This window comes from Telopea speciosissima, chromosome 11, assembly GCF_018873765.1.
Source record: "Telopea speciosissima isolate NSW1024214 ecotype Mountain lineage chromosome 11, Tspe_v1, whole genome shotgun sequence".
Lineage (NCBI taxonomy): Eukaryota > Viridiplantae > Streptophyta > Magnoliopsida > Proteales > Proteaceae > Telopea > Telopea speciosissima.
Genome location: NC_057926.1, coordinates 51885938 through 51906580, shown reverse-complemented (window position 1 = coordinate 51906580; position 20643 = coordinate 51885938). Strand labels below are relative to the sequence as shown.

General features: G+C 39.5%; 2 protein-coding genes across 2 annotated transcripts; both read right to left on the bottom strand.

The window, feature by feature from the left end:
• Positions 1–222: 222 nt before the first annotated feature.
• LOC122646523 (1-aminocyclopropane-1-carboxylate oxidase homolog 4-like) lies at positions 223–14799 on the bottom strand. The gene is made up of 2 exons (XM_043840096.1): positions 13891–14799; positions 223–474 (listed from the first exon to the last, which is right to left on the bottom strand). The coding sequence occupies exons 1-2, from the start codon at positions 14782–14784 to the stop codon at positions 226–228; spliced, it is 1143 nt and encodes a 380-aa protein (XP_043696031.1). The 5' UTR covers positions 14785–14799; the 3' UTR covers positions 223–225.
• On the bottom strand, positions 7342–20578 carry LOC122646525 (1-aminocyclopropane-1-carboxylate oxidase homolog 1-like). The gene is made up of 2 exons (XM_043840098.1): positions 19697–20578; positions 7342–7646 (listed from the first exon to the last, which is right to left on the bottom strand). The coding sequence occupies exons 1-2, from the start codon at positions 20540–20542 to the stop codon at positions 7398–7400; spliced, it is 1095 nt and encodes a 364-aa protein (XP_043696033.1). The 5' UTR covers positions 20543–20578; the 3' UTR covers positions 7342–7397.
• Positions 20579–20643: the final 65 nt, after the last annotated feature.

Below are 20643 nucleotides of genomic sequence, written 5' to 3'. Positions count from 1 at the left end.
AACCGAACCGGTTGACACTCTTACAAGAAAATGGGAGAAACTCAACCTCTTATTGCCAATTTATGCACAAGTTGACAACCAACCATTCTGCTTCAATGATTCAATAAGCAAGTCTTTGTGTACAAAACAACTGATCAGTTTCATCACAGAGAAATTTTATTTGAGGTGGTTCAATACCACCTCACTTACAACAAAAATAGCTTTCATAATTCTACTATGAATTAATCACAGATGAAAGTAATTTATCAAAGGTTTATTGCCAAAATCTGTTCTGAGAAACATTGTTAAGAATTCTGACAATTTAAATGACCGGTAAAGGGCTGGTTTATCTGGTGATATCAGCTCTGGAAGGGGTCCATAGAAGTCCTCTCTCTTGCTTGGATTGAAGAAAACACCAATTGAGATGCGTGGTTGGCGAAGATTATTGGCTAACACTCGGTGCTCCACACTCTTGTATTCTTCATTGGAAATAATCTGAAAAAAGATAACAATTCCCACTTATCAAACATATAAATATATGAATCGAGTTTTCCTTAAGCCATAATGATGGAATAATTCCTTCATCAATGGTCATCATTCAACTTGGATAACCATATGATAATAATGAAGGACATTTACAACCTTCAACATATAGTATTGGAAGAGTAATGATGACCTTAGATTAGTGGGTGAATCCTCCCCTATGGATGAACGAAAATTTTCCTCTTATTTACGAATCCCAAAAAAATATATAAATATTTATATTTTTCTATAAGTAACTATATAATTGTTGTGGTTACAAATTATTGTAGTGGTCCAATTCCACTCATAGGGAGACGAAAATGACGTTTTAATCTCCCTCGGGCAGTGTGTTCAGACAGGAGGTTAGACTGTCATTTCTGACACTTATGAGTGGAACTGGACCACTCTATCGGGCAGGGAACAAGAGACGATAATGATCCTATCAATAGTACCAATGATTAAGATATCATAATTATTATATTGGTAACAAACTTAGTGGAAAAGAGAATGTCAGCTGATCGCGTAGCGCATGCTGCCCCTTTGCCCTGACACAGGGCGTGCGAAATGATCACCGATAAGGAGTGCAGTGGTCCTTTCGCCTTTTTAACCAATGTATTGGGTCTAACACGGTTCAACCATCCGGTTCAGATTAAAAGAATTAGATTTACCTGGAGCATATCTCCGACGTTAACGACGAGAGCATCACGTACGGGCGGAACATCCACCCAATGCTCCCCATGCTTCACCTGCAACCCTCCGATCTGATCCTGCAGCAACACGGTCATCGCTACTGCATCAGTGTGAGATTGAAATCCAAACGTCAGATCTGGTTGTGGACAGAAAGGATAGTAGTTGGCCAACATAGTCTTCCCTTCCGTACAAATCAACGCCTTCAATCTCCCACTCTCCACTCCCAAGCCTTCAGACAAGATCTCCATCAACGTCTCTCCCAACCCTTGGATCTGCCGGTCCCACTCCACAAGCTCATTCCGACAGATCTCCGGAATTTCATCGATGTCAAAATTCGGGCGCCACTTTAATATTAACGTATCCCTCCAAGTGGCAGCCTTCGATCTGTAGAGATCGAAGTTTGAACAAAATGATACTCTGCGCTCCATCTCGCGAGTGTAATGCAGCGCTTTAATCTCCGTTGGTTGCTCGTTGAAGGCTTTGATAGCAGCGATCGTACGTTCGAAAACATCGGAAGGGATACCATGGTTTATGACCTGGAAGAAGCCCAACGTACGGGAGGCTTCTCGGATTTGGTCGACGATGAATGATCTACGGTCTGAATCAACGCCGGAGAGATCGACGGTGGGGATTGGATTAGTTTCAGGAAGAGGAGGAGCTGCGATGGCGGTGGCATTGCAGGGGAGAGAGTCAGGTGGGTGGAGGAAGAAACGAGGGATGGAAGTGATGCCAGAGTCGACAAGTCCCTTTACACCGAGTTTAGAATCGTCGAATTGCTTCACCTCCTTGGCTCGATCATATACTTCTTCTTCTTGTTCTTCACCTCTTCCGTTCTCCATTTTCGCTCTATCTCAATCTTCTCTTCCTTTTTCTCTCAAATTCTCTTACGCAGTGAGAATTTCAAAATTCGAGTGGTCCAAAACTCCAACCCAGAAATTATTTACTTATTTATTTATTTATTTATTTAGGGTCAGCGTTGTCTGTGGGGAAGCACATGCATGCAAGGCCAACAGTTACAAAAGCTTCAAAAACCTCTCTTTCCTTGTACATGTAACACAAACTCCAATCTCGGATTCCCATTCTTCGTTGACTTTCTTTGACACGCCAATAGATAATTTGGATTCTCCATTGTCGAGCTACTCTTTCTGTGCCGTGCTGGTAGATATAGTAACGCGCACAATGACTCCCTTACCCCTGTCAGAGTGGCTTGCCCAAGTGAGGGTAAGGCAGTCATTTTTGCCTTGTTGTATCTGCACAGCACGACAGTTGGGGCAATTTGGCAGTAAAGAATTTGAATCCTATCAATAGATGAGTGAAGCAAAGGCTCCATCAAACTAAGAATACGAGCTACTAGCTACTAGCTACTAGAGATTTCAGACTTAATTAGCTAATTAGGAAAATGTCCTTAATACACCTTGAGATGAAGAAGGTTTCTCTTGAACTCAGCTAACAAAAAGAGGAATTCACTTCAATAAAGGTTTCAACTTGCCAATCAAAAGTATAATGAAGCTAGTAGTGTTGTAAGAGAATCAAGAATATACAATACTTTTTTTTATTATAAAAGAATATACAATTCTTGCTAGCCCAAAAGCCGATAAGGAAAGAGCCCTACTGGGTTTGATCGTAATTTGGATTCTTTATTGCTGAGTTGTCCGTCAAGAACGTGCTGCTAAGACACAACAAGACGGGGAATACCAATGTGCTTTAAAAGAAGTCAGTTTTAATATTTTTAGGCATAATGTGAACTTTGTTGAAATATCATTAAATTTTCATAATATTTCAAGTAGTAAATGATGCATCTATAAAATGTTCTTAATTCATACAATGAAATCGAATCATTAAATCATTGATATATGGCGATATTTGTTTGTAGGTAGACCCGTATAATAACCTGTCCCTTATGGTTTACTTGAAAATTATTAGAAAGCAAGAACTTCTACAAATCGTCACCCTTCGGTCCATCATAGACAACAAATTTGATTAAAACTTTCGAGTAAACCGTAAGGAAAAGGCTATTAAAGAAAACCTTTTGGATTGATGCCAGTGTATAGTCAGTAACAACAACAATGCCGGTTCAGAGAACAGAGTGTGTGTAGGATCGGGAACCTCAGTGCTCTCAAAAACCCACTTCCAGGTTGAAGTTCAAAGCAAGTCTTATTGAACTCGCACCGGTGAATGAAGCTTTTTCACGTGTCGAGCTCTCAGGGTTACACTGCAGTGCACCGCCAGATGCAGAGGATTTTAATCCCGATATGGACTTCTTTAAGATGGCTGCATTGAACATCTCATTTTGGTACACGACCACTCGGCCTTGGCACCAAAAGCATGAATCAAAGCACCTCACTCACACACATTAATGCAAGTATTTGTTTACAAAACAACTACTTATCACAGATGAAAGTAATTTATCAAAGGTTTATTACCCAAATCTGTTGCGTGAAATCTTGTTAAGAATTCTGACAATGTAAATGACCTGTAAAGGGCTGGTTTATCTGGTGATATCAGTTCTGGAAGAGGTCCATAGAAGTCCTCTTTCAAACTTTGGACGAAAGAAAATACTAACTGAGATGCGTGGTTGGCGAAGATTATTGGCTAAGACTCGGTGCTCTACACTCTTGTATCCTTCATTGGAAATAATCTGAAAAAGATAAACAATTCCCATATATCAAAGATATTAATATATGAACCTTCCGTAAGCCTTGGTGAAGGATGAAATTGCCCTTGTTCCATTTGGTTCGGTTCCTCTACTCGTACCAACAGGTGAATGTATATGTGAGAGTTAACGATCCTTTACGGCTGAGCTGTCCGATAGGACTCTACTGCCAAAACACAGCAAGATGGGGAATGACCGCCTTACCCCTGCCCGAGCGTCTTACCCAAGTTGGGGTAAGGCGGTATCATTTATCGTCTTGTTGCGTCTCAGCAGCAGGGTCTGCCGGGCAGCTTGACAGTAGAGAGGATCCAAATTGAACCAATTATCCTATTTTTGTCATTCACAAAGGAACGAGGGGTTTTTATCTTGATGACAAGCGCATCACGTAATGGGAGAACATCCAACCATTGTTCCCCCTTCTTCACCTGCAACCCTCCGATCTGGTCCTGCAGCAACACGGTCATCGCTGGTGCATCCGTGTGAGATTGAAATCCAAGTGTCAGATCTGTTTGTGGACAGAAGGGATAGTAGTTTGCCAATATAATATTCCCTTCTCTACAACTCAACGCCTTTAATCTCCCACTCTCCACTCCCAATCCTTCCGATAAGATCTCCATCAGCGTCTCTCCCAACCGTTGGACCTGCGTTTCCCATTCCACAATCTCACTCCGACAAATCTCCGGAATTTCACCGATCTCAAAATTCGGGCCCCACCTTACTGTTATCGAATCCCTCCAACTGGCAGCCTTCGATCTGTAGCGATCGAAGCTTGGACAAAATGATACGCTACGTTCCAACTCGCGATTGTAGTGGATCGCTTTGATCTCCGTTGGCTGCTCGTTAAAGGCTTTGATAGCAGCGATCGTACGGTCTAAAACATCGGAGGGGATACCATGGTTGATGACCTGGAAGAAGCCCAACGTACGGGACGCTTCTCGGATTTGGTCGACGATGATCGATCTACGGTTTGAATCAACGCCGGAAAGATCGACAGTGGGGATGGGATTAGTTGCAGGAGGAGGAGGTGGAGAAGCTGCGACGGCGACGGCGACGGCGACGGCGGTGGCGCAGGCGGTGCAGGGGAGAGAATCGGGTGGGTGGATGAAGAAGCGAGGGATGGAGGTGATACCATAGTCGATGAGTCCCTTTACTCCGATTTTTGAATCGTCGAATTGCTTCACCTCCTGGGCCCTATCGTATCCTTCTTCTTTGTCGCCTCTTCCATTCTCCATGTTCTCTCTATTAATCTTCTCTTCCTATTCTCTCAATTCTGTTACGCTGTGAGAAATCCAAACTTCTGAGTTTAAGCAAAAATGAAAGTGTTAAAAGTTCTCTTGTGGTCAACAGCCAGAGAGTCCAAAACTCGTACTAGCTAGTTGGATAAAAATATGTTTATTTTTTATCTTTTCTGGAACAGAGGAAAAAGGTCGAGTTTGGTAGGCACTAGTGGATTCGATTCCATTCCATTTTAAATCGATCAAAATTGGTCGAAAGCGGTTAAAATCAGCTAGATTCTGCCTCGAGTCTATAAAGCCTACCTGGATCGTCTGCTCTAAAATGGCAGGAATTGAGATTGGGCGTACATGATTCTGATTCAAAGTTGACGTGCAAAAAGCCTATGATCGCTTGGTAATTGCTGCAGCATGGACTTAAAAAACTTGATCATTGAAAGTGATTATTTGCTAATTGTTAATCTGCTCAAGGATACCAAGAAAGCACCCCCTTGGAGGATCGCTTCCATCATTGAAGATTGTTGCATCTACTACATCTTTTACCTTCATTCTCTTAGAGAAGCTAACTCAATTGTTGATTGTTTAGCATCTTTTGGAACCAATGCTCAATTGGATTTTTCTTGATTTTTCACCTCTTCGAATTGTATTTCTTTGCCCTAGCTTGTACTTTGATTAGTGTGGAACATTGTTTCAATGTCAATAAACTTCCATTATCAAAAAAAAAAAAAAAAAAAAAAAACCTGGGTTGTAACCAGTGCACAAGGGTCTCGCGTTTAGCAGGGTCTGGGGATGGTCAAAACTCTGTAGTCTTACCCCTGTTTCCAAAGAGGTTGTTTCAAGGACTTGAACCTGTGACCAAGCATTCAGTACATTGGCAATTCACCTGATCCGATTAAAATCAGACGATTTGCCTAATCCAATTCCAATATTCGAAACCATGGTTCATTTACATAATTGGAAACATAAATTATCCCATCGGAAATGGGTTCTACTTGTAACTTCTCTCAATTTTGGGGGAAGTTTTTTTAGTTTAGTAGATTTTTAGAAGATATATCTAGAACAACACAAAAAAAAGTGCATAATTATCAATCTGAAATGACGTAAAAGCCCTTGCACCCCTTGTTGTTTGATGGAGTTAATGGAAGAATCTTCCCGATACATTTCCTTTTTTATTTTACAGGGGTGTGTTGGAGGGAGAGGGCCAAAGGGGATTTTTTTTAGGTGGTGAGAGTTGGTACAGATTTAAATAATGTAGATATTGAAACAATCAAACAAACTTATCTCTCCAAATTTTTTCTTTTGTTTGACTCAATATGAATTATTAAAGTTACCTTTATTTTTAAACGATTGAATCATAAAAAATCAGAAAATTATAAAAGAAAAAAAAGAAAAAATTCAAAACCTTGGTAAGAAGAGTCTAAATTCCTATAATTGAAAGCATTCCATTCATCCTTGATAATTAATTAACATATCAATTGGGCTTAGATATGGATTTTTCGCTTACATTATTTTTGTCAAACTTTCAAACCAGCCTGACATACTAGCTATGTCAAGAAAGCAAGAAAAAGAGAAGAGACAAAAAACAGTTTACATGAGTAAGCCGTGTCTACTCGTGCAGGGGGTATCGTAAGTTTCTTGTCAAGTGGAGATGAAGACCTAGTACAGATTGCCTATGGATCACCAAGGACGAACTTTAGGGCCTTAATTCAGATTTTTCTAGAAAAAATTTCTAAGTCTATTTTCCTCAGAGGTGAATTCTTCCCACTAAAGGGATTTAGGATATATCAGAAGAGACGCAAACACACACACAAGACCACACATCACTTCTTTGGAGTTTGGTAACGACTTATTACTTGGTCACAACATTCCAACTTGCGGCACAACAAAGAAAAATAATGTAGTCCCGAAAAAAACAAAGGAAATTAGCCGTACTCATTCTAACAAATGAATTGCGGTAAACATAGACGTGCATGGACACACACAAAAATTACTAAATGATCGATACTTGTAGGGAACCTTGGAAAGTTTATTTAACTAACACAAATTAGCAATAAAGTCCCCAAATTAGGAGTACTCATTGTAAATGCTTAAATGTCAATTATTAATGCACAAATACATATTAAATATTTAAAAGAAAAAATGTCCAGACATGTTTACTCAACAATGATGATGGAAGTTTAAGAATAAATGGAAAAGCAATGGAGTAGAGAGGATGTACCAGGAAAATTAAAAAAAAAAAATCAAAATAAGAGGTAGTTTTCATAGTTCTACAATGAGTTAAGCATTTTATTCTATTTTTCATCCTATTGGTCCTTTGTTTGTCACAGTTGAAAGTATTTCATCAAAGATTTGCTGCCCAACTCCGTTGTGAGATACTTTGTTGCGTATTCTGACAATGTAAATGATCGGTAAAGGGCTGGTTCATCTGGTGATACAAGCTCTGGAAGGGGTCCATAGAAGTTCTCTCTTTTGTTTGGATTGAAGAAAACACCAATTGAGATGCGTGGTTGGTGAAGATGATTGGCCAACACTCGGTGCTCTACACTTTTGTATACATCATTGGAAATAATCTGAAAAATATAACAAATCTCACATATCACCAATTGAGATGCGTGGTCTTTTAATGATTCAACCATGTGATCAAATCACTCGGTTCAAGGTCCATTTGAACCACTATGTTCGACAGGTCATTATTGTAAGGACAAGGGAGCGCTACTTAATTGCGTAGGGCCCTGAACCAACATAGAGGCTAATAAGAGCGTGTATAAAGGCATCAACATGGATGGGACTCTACGACTCTGGGAACAAGAATCACGTGACTAATTACAGATCTCAATATTCTTTATTTACTAAAGATTCTTACCCGATTGAGTCTTTCATTAGGGTATACTTTTTAATTAATAGATCAGGAGTTGAAGTGTAGTTCCTATTTCTGGTTTAACCGCTGGTTTTGCACATCAAAACCAGAAGTTGTTAGGTGATAATTTAAAGGTATTTATGTAATATCCCTTCATATGTTTTAATATAATCCTACTTGTGTTAATGCCCAGCCGTGAGGGGCAATCTAGTAATTAGCCCATCCGACCTAAACTTTAGTTTTTCTACATATACTAGTCGGAGGCAACAAATGGTATTCCAAACTAGATACTCAGTGGTGTAATGCTTTAAGCAACCTTGTATTTAAAACCCTAACCCTAACAATCTTAAAGCATTATTATTTTTCGTTTCTCTGCGATCACTTTGGATTTTCGAATTCACATTCGACTTCGGTGATTTTTCTCTAATCGATTTTGGTGTGATTAATTGTTTTTTAGATCAAGGCTTGGTGATTTTTTTCTCTCCAATCGATTGCGACTTTTGAAGCCATCTCGTGTTTTTAATCAAGTTTTTTTGATTATTTTAAACCAAAAGAAGTTGTCACGATCGTGCGTAAGTCTACTGAAATTTTGCTGGCCGAGAGCTTTTTGTATTTTGTCCGTAAGCTTCAACCAAAGCCTCCTTTGAATCTCAATACTTTGATTTGATTGTTTATTGAAAAAAAAAAAGAGAGAAAGAACTCAAAGCAATCAATGCTTTGATTTGATTGCCATTATAAAATATAAAAGGCAATCATAGAACGTTGGCAGAAAGGTTTGGTGTTTTGAAGAAAAAAAAAAAAGATACTTTTGATTTGAGTTATCAAATCTTATTGGTTCGCCAATATCTACCAAAGACAAGATTAACATGTATGTTACGAGTGTTGACGCCACCAGACCGCCATCATCTTTTCTTCCGCCGCTTAAATCCATGGTCCTTCATATCAGGTGTGATTGTTCCTTAAAGTATTTATTTTTATTTTAATTTTTTACTTGGGCATATAAACAAATCACATAACAATGAACAAACATGCTGTTCCAATTGAGATTATCAAATTGGAAAGTTTTAGTGGCTCTGAGTTCAGTTCTTGGAAAAGGAAGACTCAGTTTGGACTCAAGTACCTCAATATTTTCTACATCGTAGTAAATACTTTTTCTCGATTGTACGGACCTAATCAAGCCCAATGGATAAGTGATGAGGATTTTTGCAAAGACTACCTATTGAACTCACATCGATAGGCCTGCAGAGACCTATAGTAAATATGAGTCTACAAAAGAGATTTGGGAAAACCTAGAAGCCCAATTCAAAAAGAAGGAGGACCTATCAAAAACTCACTTGGTTGACAAGTTTATGGACTTCAAGTTTCAAGAAGATAAGGAGATACTTTCACAAGTAATGTGACTTTGAGAACTTGAGAACAAAATTGAACCAAGAAAACATCCATGTTGTTGATGCATTCTTAGTAGGTGCAATTATCTTTAAGTTACCTCTACCCGACATTCTTTTAAAACCGAGATGCACAAAAGAAAACACAAGTGGGACTGGATGATCTCAAACGGTTCATTAGAATCGAAGATGAGAACAGAGCAGAATAACTTGGAGATGGTGAAACAACAATAGGCATCCTAATTTGGTTTCACAACCCAAGAAATATCCTAGGCGTCCAAGCCACCTAAGAAAGAACCCCAACGTTGGAGGTCAAAAAGACTAATTTTAAAAAGAGGGGCAAGTGTCGCAACTGTGGAAAGTGGGGTCACTATGCATCCGAGTGTAGGGGTCCTAAGAAAGGGAACACCGACACACCACGTAGGAAGTTCACATGCCGGTGGACAAGACTCGAGCCTACTAACTTTGTTGCCATGATTGGTAAGGGTAAGGGGTTGGCATACATCTTCGATTGGTGGTTAGACTCGGAGCGACTTGTCATGTTTGCAATAGCAAGGACTCGCTCATCGATGTTGTTCAAGTAACGAGACTCATCACACTACAAATGGAGATGTCGTGGAAGTGGCTCAACAAGAGACAATGAACCTGGTTCTATCATCGATAAAATATTAACTTTGAAAAATGTTAAAATCTTTCCTGGTTTTGAAAAGAATTTAATTTTCATTGAAATTTTGCTTGATGCTTGGCATGTCTATTACTTTTAGTAGTGGTAGAGTAACATTGTTCGTTAACTCCTTTTATTTTGGATGTGCTTATAATTTGAATGGTATGTTTAGGTTGAGTTTAGCTAATGAGACAATAAACCAGGTTAACCATAATTCACTTGATCCCAAAATACTACATTGTAGGTTAGGACATGTGAACTATAGAAAAATGCTCAAAGTAGCTAAAACTCATAATTTACCATTAGACACTTCAATTAGATTTATGATGTGAAGTGTATGCTCAAACTAAAATAACTAGAAAATCGTTGATTTCTAGGAGCACTCAACTTCTTGAACTTATACATTCGACATTTGTGACTTTAAAAGCTACACAACTAAAGGAGGCTGGAAGTATTTGATAACATTTATAGACGATTTTTCTAGATATTGACATTTATACCGTTCAAATCTAAAGATGAAGCATTTGAAAATTTTAAAATTTTCAAGAATAGGATAGAAAATCGTTGAACTTGAAAATTAAAAGATTTAGAAGTGATAGGGAGGAGAATATAAATTGACGAGTTCAAGAAATTCCGTGCCTCTCGGCATAATCCTTGAAACTATCTGCTCCTTACTCACCTCAATCAAATGGCATAGTGAAAGAAAGAACAGGACGTTAATAGAGATGTTAAACTCCATGTTATTGACAAACGGTGGCATGCCCTCTTGCTATTGGGGAGAAGCAAGTGTTGACTCGCAAATCACATTCTAAATAGACTACCACATTCAAAACCGACTTCTACACCTTATGAACTATGGCATAATCATCCCGTAGCTATGACACTCTTAAGGTTTGGGGCATGTAGCTTATGTTAGGATACAAGACCCTAGGAGACCTAAGGTGGGAATTAGAACAAACACTTGTGTATATCTAGGTTGTGCGTAAGACAAACGTCTGCAGATCCGCTTTTGGATCTATCAACCAATGTGATGATAGAATCTAGGGATGCTATATTCTTTGAGGATAAATTCCTTAGAAATAAAGGCCTGACCTTGCCTGGTTTGGTCAAGTGGTTACGTAATCACCTTTGGAATCGAACCAATTGTTTCGACACTACTCCCACAATGCTCCTTGAATCGAATCTAGAAGAGTATCTACTAGAGATCGAGTACCCAAGAATTTTGGTGAGGATTTTGTGACCTACCATTTAGAGGCTGATCCATCCACCTATAAGGAAGCGATGAGATCTAGGGACTCACTGTTATGGAAAGAAGCCATTGATGAGGAAATGAGCTCTTTAATGCGTAATGAGACCGGCACCTTGTTGATCTCGCTTAGAGGGCTAAGAGAATAGGGTGTAAGTGGGTACTAAAGAAGAAACTTAATCCGGATGGGTCTATAGCCAGTATAAAGCACGATTAGTAGCTAAGGGCTATAAATAGGTGAGAGGGATAGATTATTTTGACATCTACTCCCGGTCCGCCATTTGGCAACAATAAAGATTCTTCTTGCCATAGCATCTATTGAGCACTATGTTGTGCATCAAATGGATGTAAAAACGACTTTCCTTAATGGAGACCTAACAGAAGAAATCTACATGAACCAACCTCAAGGGTTTGTCATGGAAGGTTCCGAAAAAGAGTTTGTAAATTAAACAAATCTCTCTATGGTCTTAAACAAGCACCTAAATTGTGGCATGAGAAGTTTGACAAGACAAGAAAGAGCCTTGGTTTTCAAACCAAGCAACTCGGATAAGTGCCTTTATTTTTTTTGAGTCAAACAAGGTCGCGATTATTTGCTTGTATGTAGACGACATGTTGATTCTAGGTTCCGATCTCTCTCAGAGTGAGTGACATTAAAGAAACCTTATGCAAAGAATTTGACATGAAAGATCTTGGTGTGGTAGACACCATTCTTGGAATGAGAGTAAGCTAAGTGAGCAAGGGATCACCCTTAATCGACTCATTACATTGAGAAGCTACTTTCTAGTTGGGGATACATTATTGTAAACCGATTGAGACAACCTATGACTATAACAAACGGTTGAAACCTAACACAGACACCGTGAATCGCTTAGATTATTCTAAACCGATTGGTAGTCTCATATATGCAATGAGTTGCACTAGGCCGGACATAGCCTTTACGGTAGGCATGCGAGTCGTTTCACTAGTAATCCTGGAAAAGAGCATTGGGATGCCCTATCGGTCGATGAGATACCTTAAGGGTACTTAAGGTTATATTTTATGTTATAACGACATCCTCCAACTTTGGAAGGATATTCTCGATGCATCTTGGTGCTCGATTTGGGAGACAAGCAGATCCACCAAAGGTTATGTATTTACACTAGGAGGAGTAGGCGTAGCATGGAAATCCAAAAGACAGACTAGAATTGCTCGTCATCTATGGAATCGAACTTTATGCTCTAGCTTCGTGGGAGATGAAGCGTAGTGGATAAAGGATCTCGATCATGGATATTCCATTGAGGAGTTTTAAGTTAAACTATATATCTATATTCGTGATAATCAAGCAACAAAGACGATTGTGAATAACTCACTCTTTAATGGTAAGAGGAGACACATCGGGCGAAATGGACCATGCTGAATTATAGAACAGAACAAGGGATTATCACTTTGATTGATGTGAGATCGAAGGATAATACGGCGATGCCCTTACAAAAGGATTGAACAAAGATCGAACATTCAAAACTACGGGGAGATGAGGTTAAAAACCATTTAGTCAGTCTTAACCTAACCCAATATTGTTTTGAATTATTCGAATCTCATCTAGCATTGGTAAGCATTCGGGATAGTTTACATGTTTCGATAACTTAGTTAGGTTACTAAGTATGGGGGTTTGTGAAACCATTCCAAATTTGATGGTGTAGCAAATTTTCATGTGAAGTCTCCTTATTTTGTTATTCCACGAGAGGAATATGGAAAATGTCCGATATGTTTCAATGATATTGTGCTAGTCTTTATGTCATTCCAAATTTGATGACATGTCTTTCATAGTATGGTGTACCATTCCAAATTTGATGATACAACATAAATCTATGACTCAGATGACGAACACAGTATTCTAAATGGAAACATGGTATGGTCCTTATGATAGAGACTATATAGGATCGAGTTCTTGTAAAGAAACTTGATGATGATGCTTATTGTTTTTGATTTACCTTCACCATATATGAAATATACTAAGTTCTTATTGTTGAACTAGATACTATTGTGCAAATGATTGAATTCATAATATCTTATGAAATTCATATTTGACAAATTACAGAGAATGGCGAAGATGGAGGAGAACGGTTGAATCGATCTCGATGAAGATGACTTACTTGATGAGTAAAGTCACATGGATTGCAAGGACTTTTTCTTTTGATTATTTCTTTTGGTTTAGCCACTTGCATGTGGAACTTCGGATTTATTGTTGGGTTTAGTTTTGATCTAAAACCCTAGTTTTATTTCTTGAAGTTTACTTATTTCTTATTTGATTTATTGGATTATTGATATTCAATTTATATTGATTCAATTACTGATTGAACAATGGTTCATATACATGTGTAATGGATATCTGTAGAACATAGGAGGAGATTGTAAAGATATTTATGTAATATCCCTTCATATGTTCTAATATAATCCTACTTGTGTTAATGCCGCGTCGTGAGGGCAATCTAGTAATTAGCCCATCCGACCTAAACCCTAGTTTCCCTACATATACTAGCTTGGAGGCGGATGCAGGTATTCCAAACTAAATACTCGGGGTGTAATGCTTTAAGCAACCTTGTGCTTAAAACCCTAACCCTAACAATAATTTCAGTCTAACACGATTCAACCATCCGGTTCAGAGTGAAAGAATTAGGTTTACCTGGAGGAGATCCCCAATGTTGATGACGAGAGCATCACGTACGGGCTGAACATCCACCCAATGCTCCCCATGCTTCACCTGCAACCCTCCGATCTGGTCCTGCAGCAACACGGTCAGCACTCCTGGATCCGTGTGAGTCGCAATCCCAACCGTTAGATCTGGTTGGGGACAGAACGGATAGTAGTGGCCCTTCATGATCTTCCCTACCGTACAGCTCAACTCCTTCAACCTCCCTCCTTCCACTCCCAAGCCTTCCGACAAGATCTCCATCAACGTCTCTCCTAACCGTTGAACATGCCGGCCCCACTCCACAATCTCACTTCGATAGATCTCCGGAATTTCACTGATGTCAAGATTCGGGCCCCACCTTACTGTTATCGTATCCCTCCAACAAGCAGCCTTCGATCTGTAGAGATCGGAATTGGAAGTAAATGATACGTTGCGTTCCAACTGGCGATGGTAGTGGATCGCTTTGCTCTCCGTCGGCTGCTCGTTGAAGGCTTTGATAGCAACGATCATACGGTCGAGAACCTCGGAAGGGATACCATGGTTGGTGACCTGGAAGAAGCCCACCGTACGGGAGGCGTCTCGGATTTGGTTGTCGATGATCGATCTACGGTCTGAATCAAAGCCGGACAGATCGACGGTGGGGATGACATAAGATGAAGGAGGAGGAGGAGCTGCGACGGCGACGGCGACGGCGGTGGCTGTGGCGGTGGCGGTGGCGGTGGCAGTGCAGGGGAGAGAATCGGGTGGGTGGATGAAGAAGCGAGGAATTGAAGTGATGCCAGAGTCAACGAGCCCCTTTACACCGATCTTAGAATCGTCGAATTGCTTCACCTCCTTGGCCCTATCGTATCCTTCTTCTTCTTCTTCGCTTCTTCCATTCTCCATTTTCAGTCTCTCTCTCAATCTCCACTTCCTCTTCTCTCAATTCTGTTACGCACTTACGCAGTGAGAAATCCAAGCTTGGAGTTGAAGAAGCAAACATGAAGATGTTATAAGTCTTCCGGTCAACAGCCATAGGATCGAAAATTCCAACTAGTTGGATAAAATATGCAGAGATTTATTCTTTTAAAAAAATTTCTAATTTGCTCCCAAGAATCTCTTCTCATATGTCAAGTTTCAGTTGAGATTGGTTCAGTTATGGTGTAAAATAAAGCTTAAAAAATGTATGAAAAAATAGAACTTTCTAAAAAGAAAACTTTTTTTTTTTTTTTTTTGTTTTTTGTCAAATGCCAAATAGATACAAATTCACACATGCAACCCACTCGATGTGGGATTAAACCCCACCGTGGGGAGCAAGTCATATTTTCTTTTGGTCAATCTCAAATTGATTGAATTTGGTTTTTTAAATTTGATAGTTGAACAATCTTAATCATTTGTACTATATTATAAGGATATCTCGTTCGTATCCATTAAGGAGAATTTGAATCCGTCTGAAAACTAATTGGATACGAATATGATTCTTTATTCGATCAATTATTATCTGATTTGTTTAGCAATTTTACGGTGATAAATGTCAAAAATACATCTTTGTGTCCATCTATTCAATTAAGTTTTTTTTATATAATTTTATAAGTTAAGATAATGTGATTCTTTTTCTAGATTTTCTATTGATTTATATATGTATTGTTTTATGCATTGTGATACATGGTATCACATATCAATTAAAATAAATACAAGCTAAAATCAAATGTAAAAAATATAAGAAAATCGAAGACCAAGAAAAGGTAGTTACTGAACTCCCAAGTTTCAATCATAATCCTAATTAACAAAACGTTAAAGATGTCAGTGGATAGGATATTATCCAAAGCCGAAAACTAATAGGATATTATTCAAATTTGTCCGAATATAATTGGATATGAATATGATAATGCTACTATCCGATCGAATTCGATCCGTTTACATCCATACTATATTAATATAATCAAAATTACCACATTACCTTCCATTTGTAAAAACTTTGTACTATTTGATTACTTTGATATACCGTGCAGATTTGTTCATCGAGAAAGAATTTCGCCAATTTGGTATTGAGTTTTGTAAAAGATTATAAATTTTTGGGGCCAAATGTTTGTTGGGATCTTAAGTAGTGGATCAATATGGACTTGCACTGATTTTTAGTCAACCAAATCTTCTACAATGTTATCCCTTTCCCCTTGATAGTGACATGCTAATACAAACCTTCAATAGATTATAGAAATTCCAGCATGCGAGAATGGTCTAATTGTTTGGTTTGGCTTCTAAGTCAAAAGCTAGAATAGGCCCTAGGTCACACTACCTGTTGGAATTTTCAAACAATTGATGTGGAACTTTATGAAGAAGAAATTCATATGGCGTGTATGTGTTAGTATTCTACTATCACACGTTATGTTTAGAAAATATTCTATGGAACACTTGTGAGGACAGAAACTGCCCAAGCAAGTGCGTCAAGCGCAATGTGGCGCACCTTGCACTATGTATCCTCTTAATGAGGTGCCTTAATTTTTTTTGGATCGTCGATCAATGAACCAGTGTAATGGATCGGATCTCACCGTTGATTTGGTGTGATGGTTTGGTTCTGAACCAAAGGGCAAATGGTTGCAGCTCATCCGAACAGTCATGAGCAAACCCATATATAGCCCAACAACTTAGTCATTTGGTAGTAACAAAAACGTTCTCTCTTAGTTTCAAGATGATTACTGTCTCTGCAAAATAATAATTAGTTAGGCTTGATTTATCTTGGGAGGCAGATTTGCTGCAACCCAGGTTGCAATAATTAGGGTGCAACTACTGTCTTAAGGACAGAACGTGCTCGTTCGACTCAGACTATCTCGTCATCTTCTCTATTTCTATTCTTAAATTTTATCACTACCTAACTAGTCCCTTGTGGTGCCAAAAATAGACAACCCATCGCTTCCAGTAATGGTTGCAGAGAGAGGGTAATCGCCACCCCAGCTAGAAGTGAAAGAAATAGAGAGTCGCCATGATGCCCTTTACAATGTGAGGCAAAAGAGAGTCTAAGGCATTAGACCTATCTATTGTTAATAATCCTAAGCTATACATGTCTTTTTTCATCACTTCTCCTAAAGTCATTTTAAGCATAACCCTGACTCTTTTAACTGCTTCAATTTGAATTAAATCACACAGCTGTATTGAAATATTCTAAGGCCTTCGTTGCACATTTTATGTCACCTTAAACAACCTTCTCTCAATTTACCATATATAGTAGCCACTCCTAAATTAGCTTTAATTTGTTCATTCCTTATTTTATCTTTTCTAGTTTTACAAAAAAAAATATAAAAAATTAAATATTGCATGTCAATGTTTAAATAAGGATTTAATTTACACATACCACCCCTGAGGTTTGACGAAAAGATAATTTTACCCATTAGTTTTGAAAAATTCTGCGTACCCCCTGAGGTTTGCAAACAGTAACAAATAAGCCCATTTTGTCAGTTCATGACAAATAGTATTAAAAATAAGAGGTGAACTGACAAAATTACCCTTGCAATAAAAGAAAAAAAAAACCTGCAACTCATCTTCCCCAAATCGATTGGAGAAGATGAGTTGCAGGTTTCAAAACCCTTTCAACCCTTAAGGAATTTAGGGTTTCAAATTGGGAAAAAATCCCAAATCAAAACCCTTTTGCGCACCAGAGATACTCACTGCCATTGATTCCTCAGCAACGCAGGCTCACCAGCCCTGCTATCGACTTTCCCCGCCTTCTCGGCTGCAAAATCTCCCACCGCTACTCAAGGAATCTCCCCATCTTCTAAGGGAAGGGGGGCAGCCCCACCACCCACAGCAAGCACCCCTTCCTCACGAACCACACCCTCCACCTGGCCCACCGAGACCAAAGCCCCAGTGGGAGCAGTAGCGCTCGGGCCCTCTTCAGCGATAAACAGGTACCGATGTGCCGCAGCCTGTTATGCCACTGGCCGCCATCGTCCACCCTTAATCCCCTGACCAGGCGCCCCTCTTCCCCCTGTTGCACCAAGCCTCGACCTTGTAGAACCCAAAAGAGGGATCAATTATTGACTTTCTATAGCAAGACATATCCTAGAATTTTCAACAGAAAACAGATTATTTCATAGCACACTGAGGAATGGATCATCCAAGCATTTATAATATCAAACTTTGTGAAATACAAGAGCCTTTGTGCTCACACTCCGATGGAGAATGACTAGATTCTTCAAACTTATGATGATTATGTGAGACAACCTTCCAGAGAGGAAACTGGCACAGTGCAGAAATGTTCTACAGTGCTCTAATTCCCCTTCAGAATATCATAAAAGGTTGAGGGCCGCTTCCTAGAATCTGTAGATAGCTCCTGAAAATGGAAGGACATGATGTATCTTAAATGTGTGCTCTTCAATTGCAAGAAAGAAGTGATGGAACATTAAATTACAAAATGTTTCACAAACAGCATCTCGTAAATCATCTCAGTCAAATAAGATGTGGTACCTCCATTGCAGAAGCCAAACTCAAGATTGAAGCTTCAGCCCATGGACAGCCTATCAATTGCAAGCCAATTGGAAGACCTTGTGTAGCGGTGGGGGTTTTTGCAACCGAGAAGGCGGGGGAAGTCGATAGCAGGGCTGGTGTGCCTGCGTTGCCAAGGGAGGAATCAATGGCAGTGAGTATCTCAGGTACGTAAAAGGGTTTTGATTTGAGGATTTTTCCCAATTTGAAACCCTAAATTCCTTAAAGGTTTAAAGGGTTTTGAAACCTGCAACTCATCTTCCCCAAATTGATTGGGGAAGATGAGTTGCAGGTTTTTTTTTTTTTTTTTTTGCAAAGGTAACTTTGTCAGTTCACCCCTTATTTGTAGCACTGTAGGTCATGAATTGACAGAATAGACTTATTTGTTATTGTTTGCAAACCTCAAGGGGGTACGCAGAAATTTTCAAAACTGGGAAGTAAAATTATCCTTTTGTCAAACCTCAAGGGTGGTATGTATAAATTATCCTTAATTTTATTTTTGTGCCCATGCACGTCTATGTTGTGTAATAATGATAAAATTTACATATGGCTACTTTTACGGATTTGAAAAAAATTACCTTACAAGGTTGCAAGCAAGGATTAAGATATCCTTCTTTCTCAACAGCAATAGCTTTCATAGTTCTACTATGAGTTTAGCGTTTTATTGTACTCTTCATCATATTGGTCCTTCATCTGTTACAATTGATAGTAGCCTATCAAAGATTTGGTTCCCAACTCCGTTGTGAAAAACCTTGTTAAGAATTCTGACAGTGTAAAAGATCGATAAAGGGCCGGTGTATCTGATGATATCAACTCTGGAAGGGGTCCAAAGAAGTCCTCTCTCTTGCTTGGATTGAAGAAAACAACAATTGAGATGCGTGGTTGGTGAAGATGATTGGCCAACACTCGGTGCTCTCCACTCTTGTATAAATTGTTAGATATAATCTGAAAATATAACAAATCCCCACATATCAAACATATAAATAAATATATGGGCTGAGTTTTTTTTAACGAAGAATTTCCTTCACTTATGACAATCATTGCACTTGGATGGATGTAGGATAATGGTGAAGGACATTTAGGATTTACTGTAGCAAGAGAGTAATAATGATCTTAGATTTGTGGGTGAAAGAAAATTTTCCTCTGAATATATAGTTGAGGACGCTAAAAAAACCACATAAATAGTCTCTATTGCCCTAGCCTCAAGCCAACAACAGCGGTAGCAACTGTCCGTAATTTGCAAAAGTGATTGTAGGAACACCAAACCAGAAATTGTTAGGTGATTGTTTTGGTCTAACACGGTTCAACCATCCGGTTCAGATTAAAAGAATTTAAATACCTGAAGGAGTTCTCCGATGTTGATGACGATAGCACCAGGTATGGGCTGAACATCCACCCAATGCTCCCCATGCTTCACCTGCAACCCTCCGATCTGGTCCTGCAGCAACACGGTCAGCACTCCTGGATCTGTATGAGACGCAATCCCAAGCGTCAGATCTGGTTGGGGACAGAAAGGATAGTAGTGGGCCACCATAGTCTTTCCTTCTGTACAGCTCAACGCCTTTAACCTCCCACCCTCCAGTCCTAAGCCTTCCGATAAGATCTCCATCAACGTCTCTCCCAACCGTTGCGCCTCCCTATCCCACTCCACAATCTCACTCCGACAGATCTCCGGGATTTCACCGGTGTCAATATTCGGGGCCCACGTTACTGTAATCGTATCCCTCCAAGTGGCAGCCTTCGATCTGTAGAGATCGAAGTTGGAAGAAAATAATGCACTGCGTCCTATCTCGCGGTTGTAGTGGAGCGCTTTGATCTCCGTCGGCTGCTCGTTGAAGGCTTTGATGGCTGTGATCGTACGGTCGAGAACCTCGGAGGGGATGCCATGGTTAGTGACCTGAAAGAAGCCCAGCGAACGGGAGGCGTCTCGGATTTGGTCGATGATGATCGATCTACGGTCTGAATCAAATCCGGAGAGATCGATGATGGGGATGGGATTAGCAGGAGGAGGAGCTGCGATGGCAGTGGTGGTGGCGGTGAGAGAATCGGGTGGGTGGATGAAGAAACGAGGAATGGAAGTGATGCCAGAGTCGACGAGTCCCTTTACACCGAGCTTAGAATCGTCGAATTGGTTCACCTCCTTGGCCCGATCGTATCCTTCTTCTTCGCCGCTTCCATTCTTCATTTTCGCTCTCTCAATCTTCTCTTCCTCTTCTCTCAAATATGTTACGCAGTCAGAAAGCAAACATGAAAGTGTTAAAAGTCATCTGGTCAACAGCCACAGGG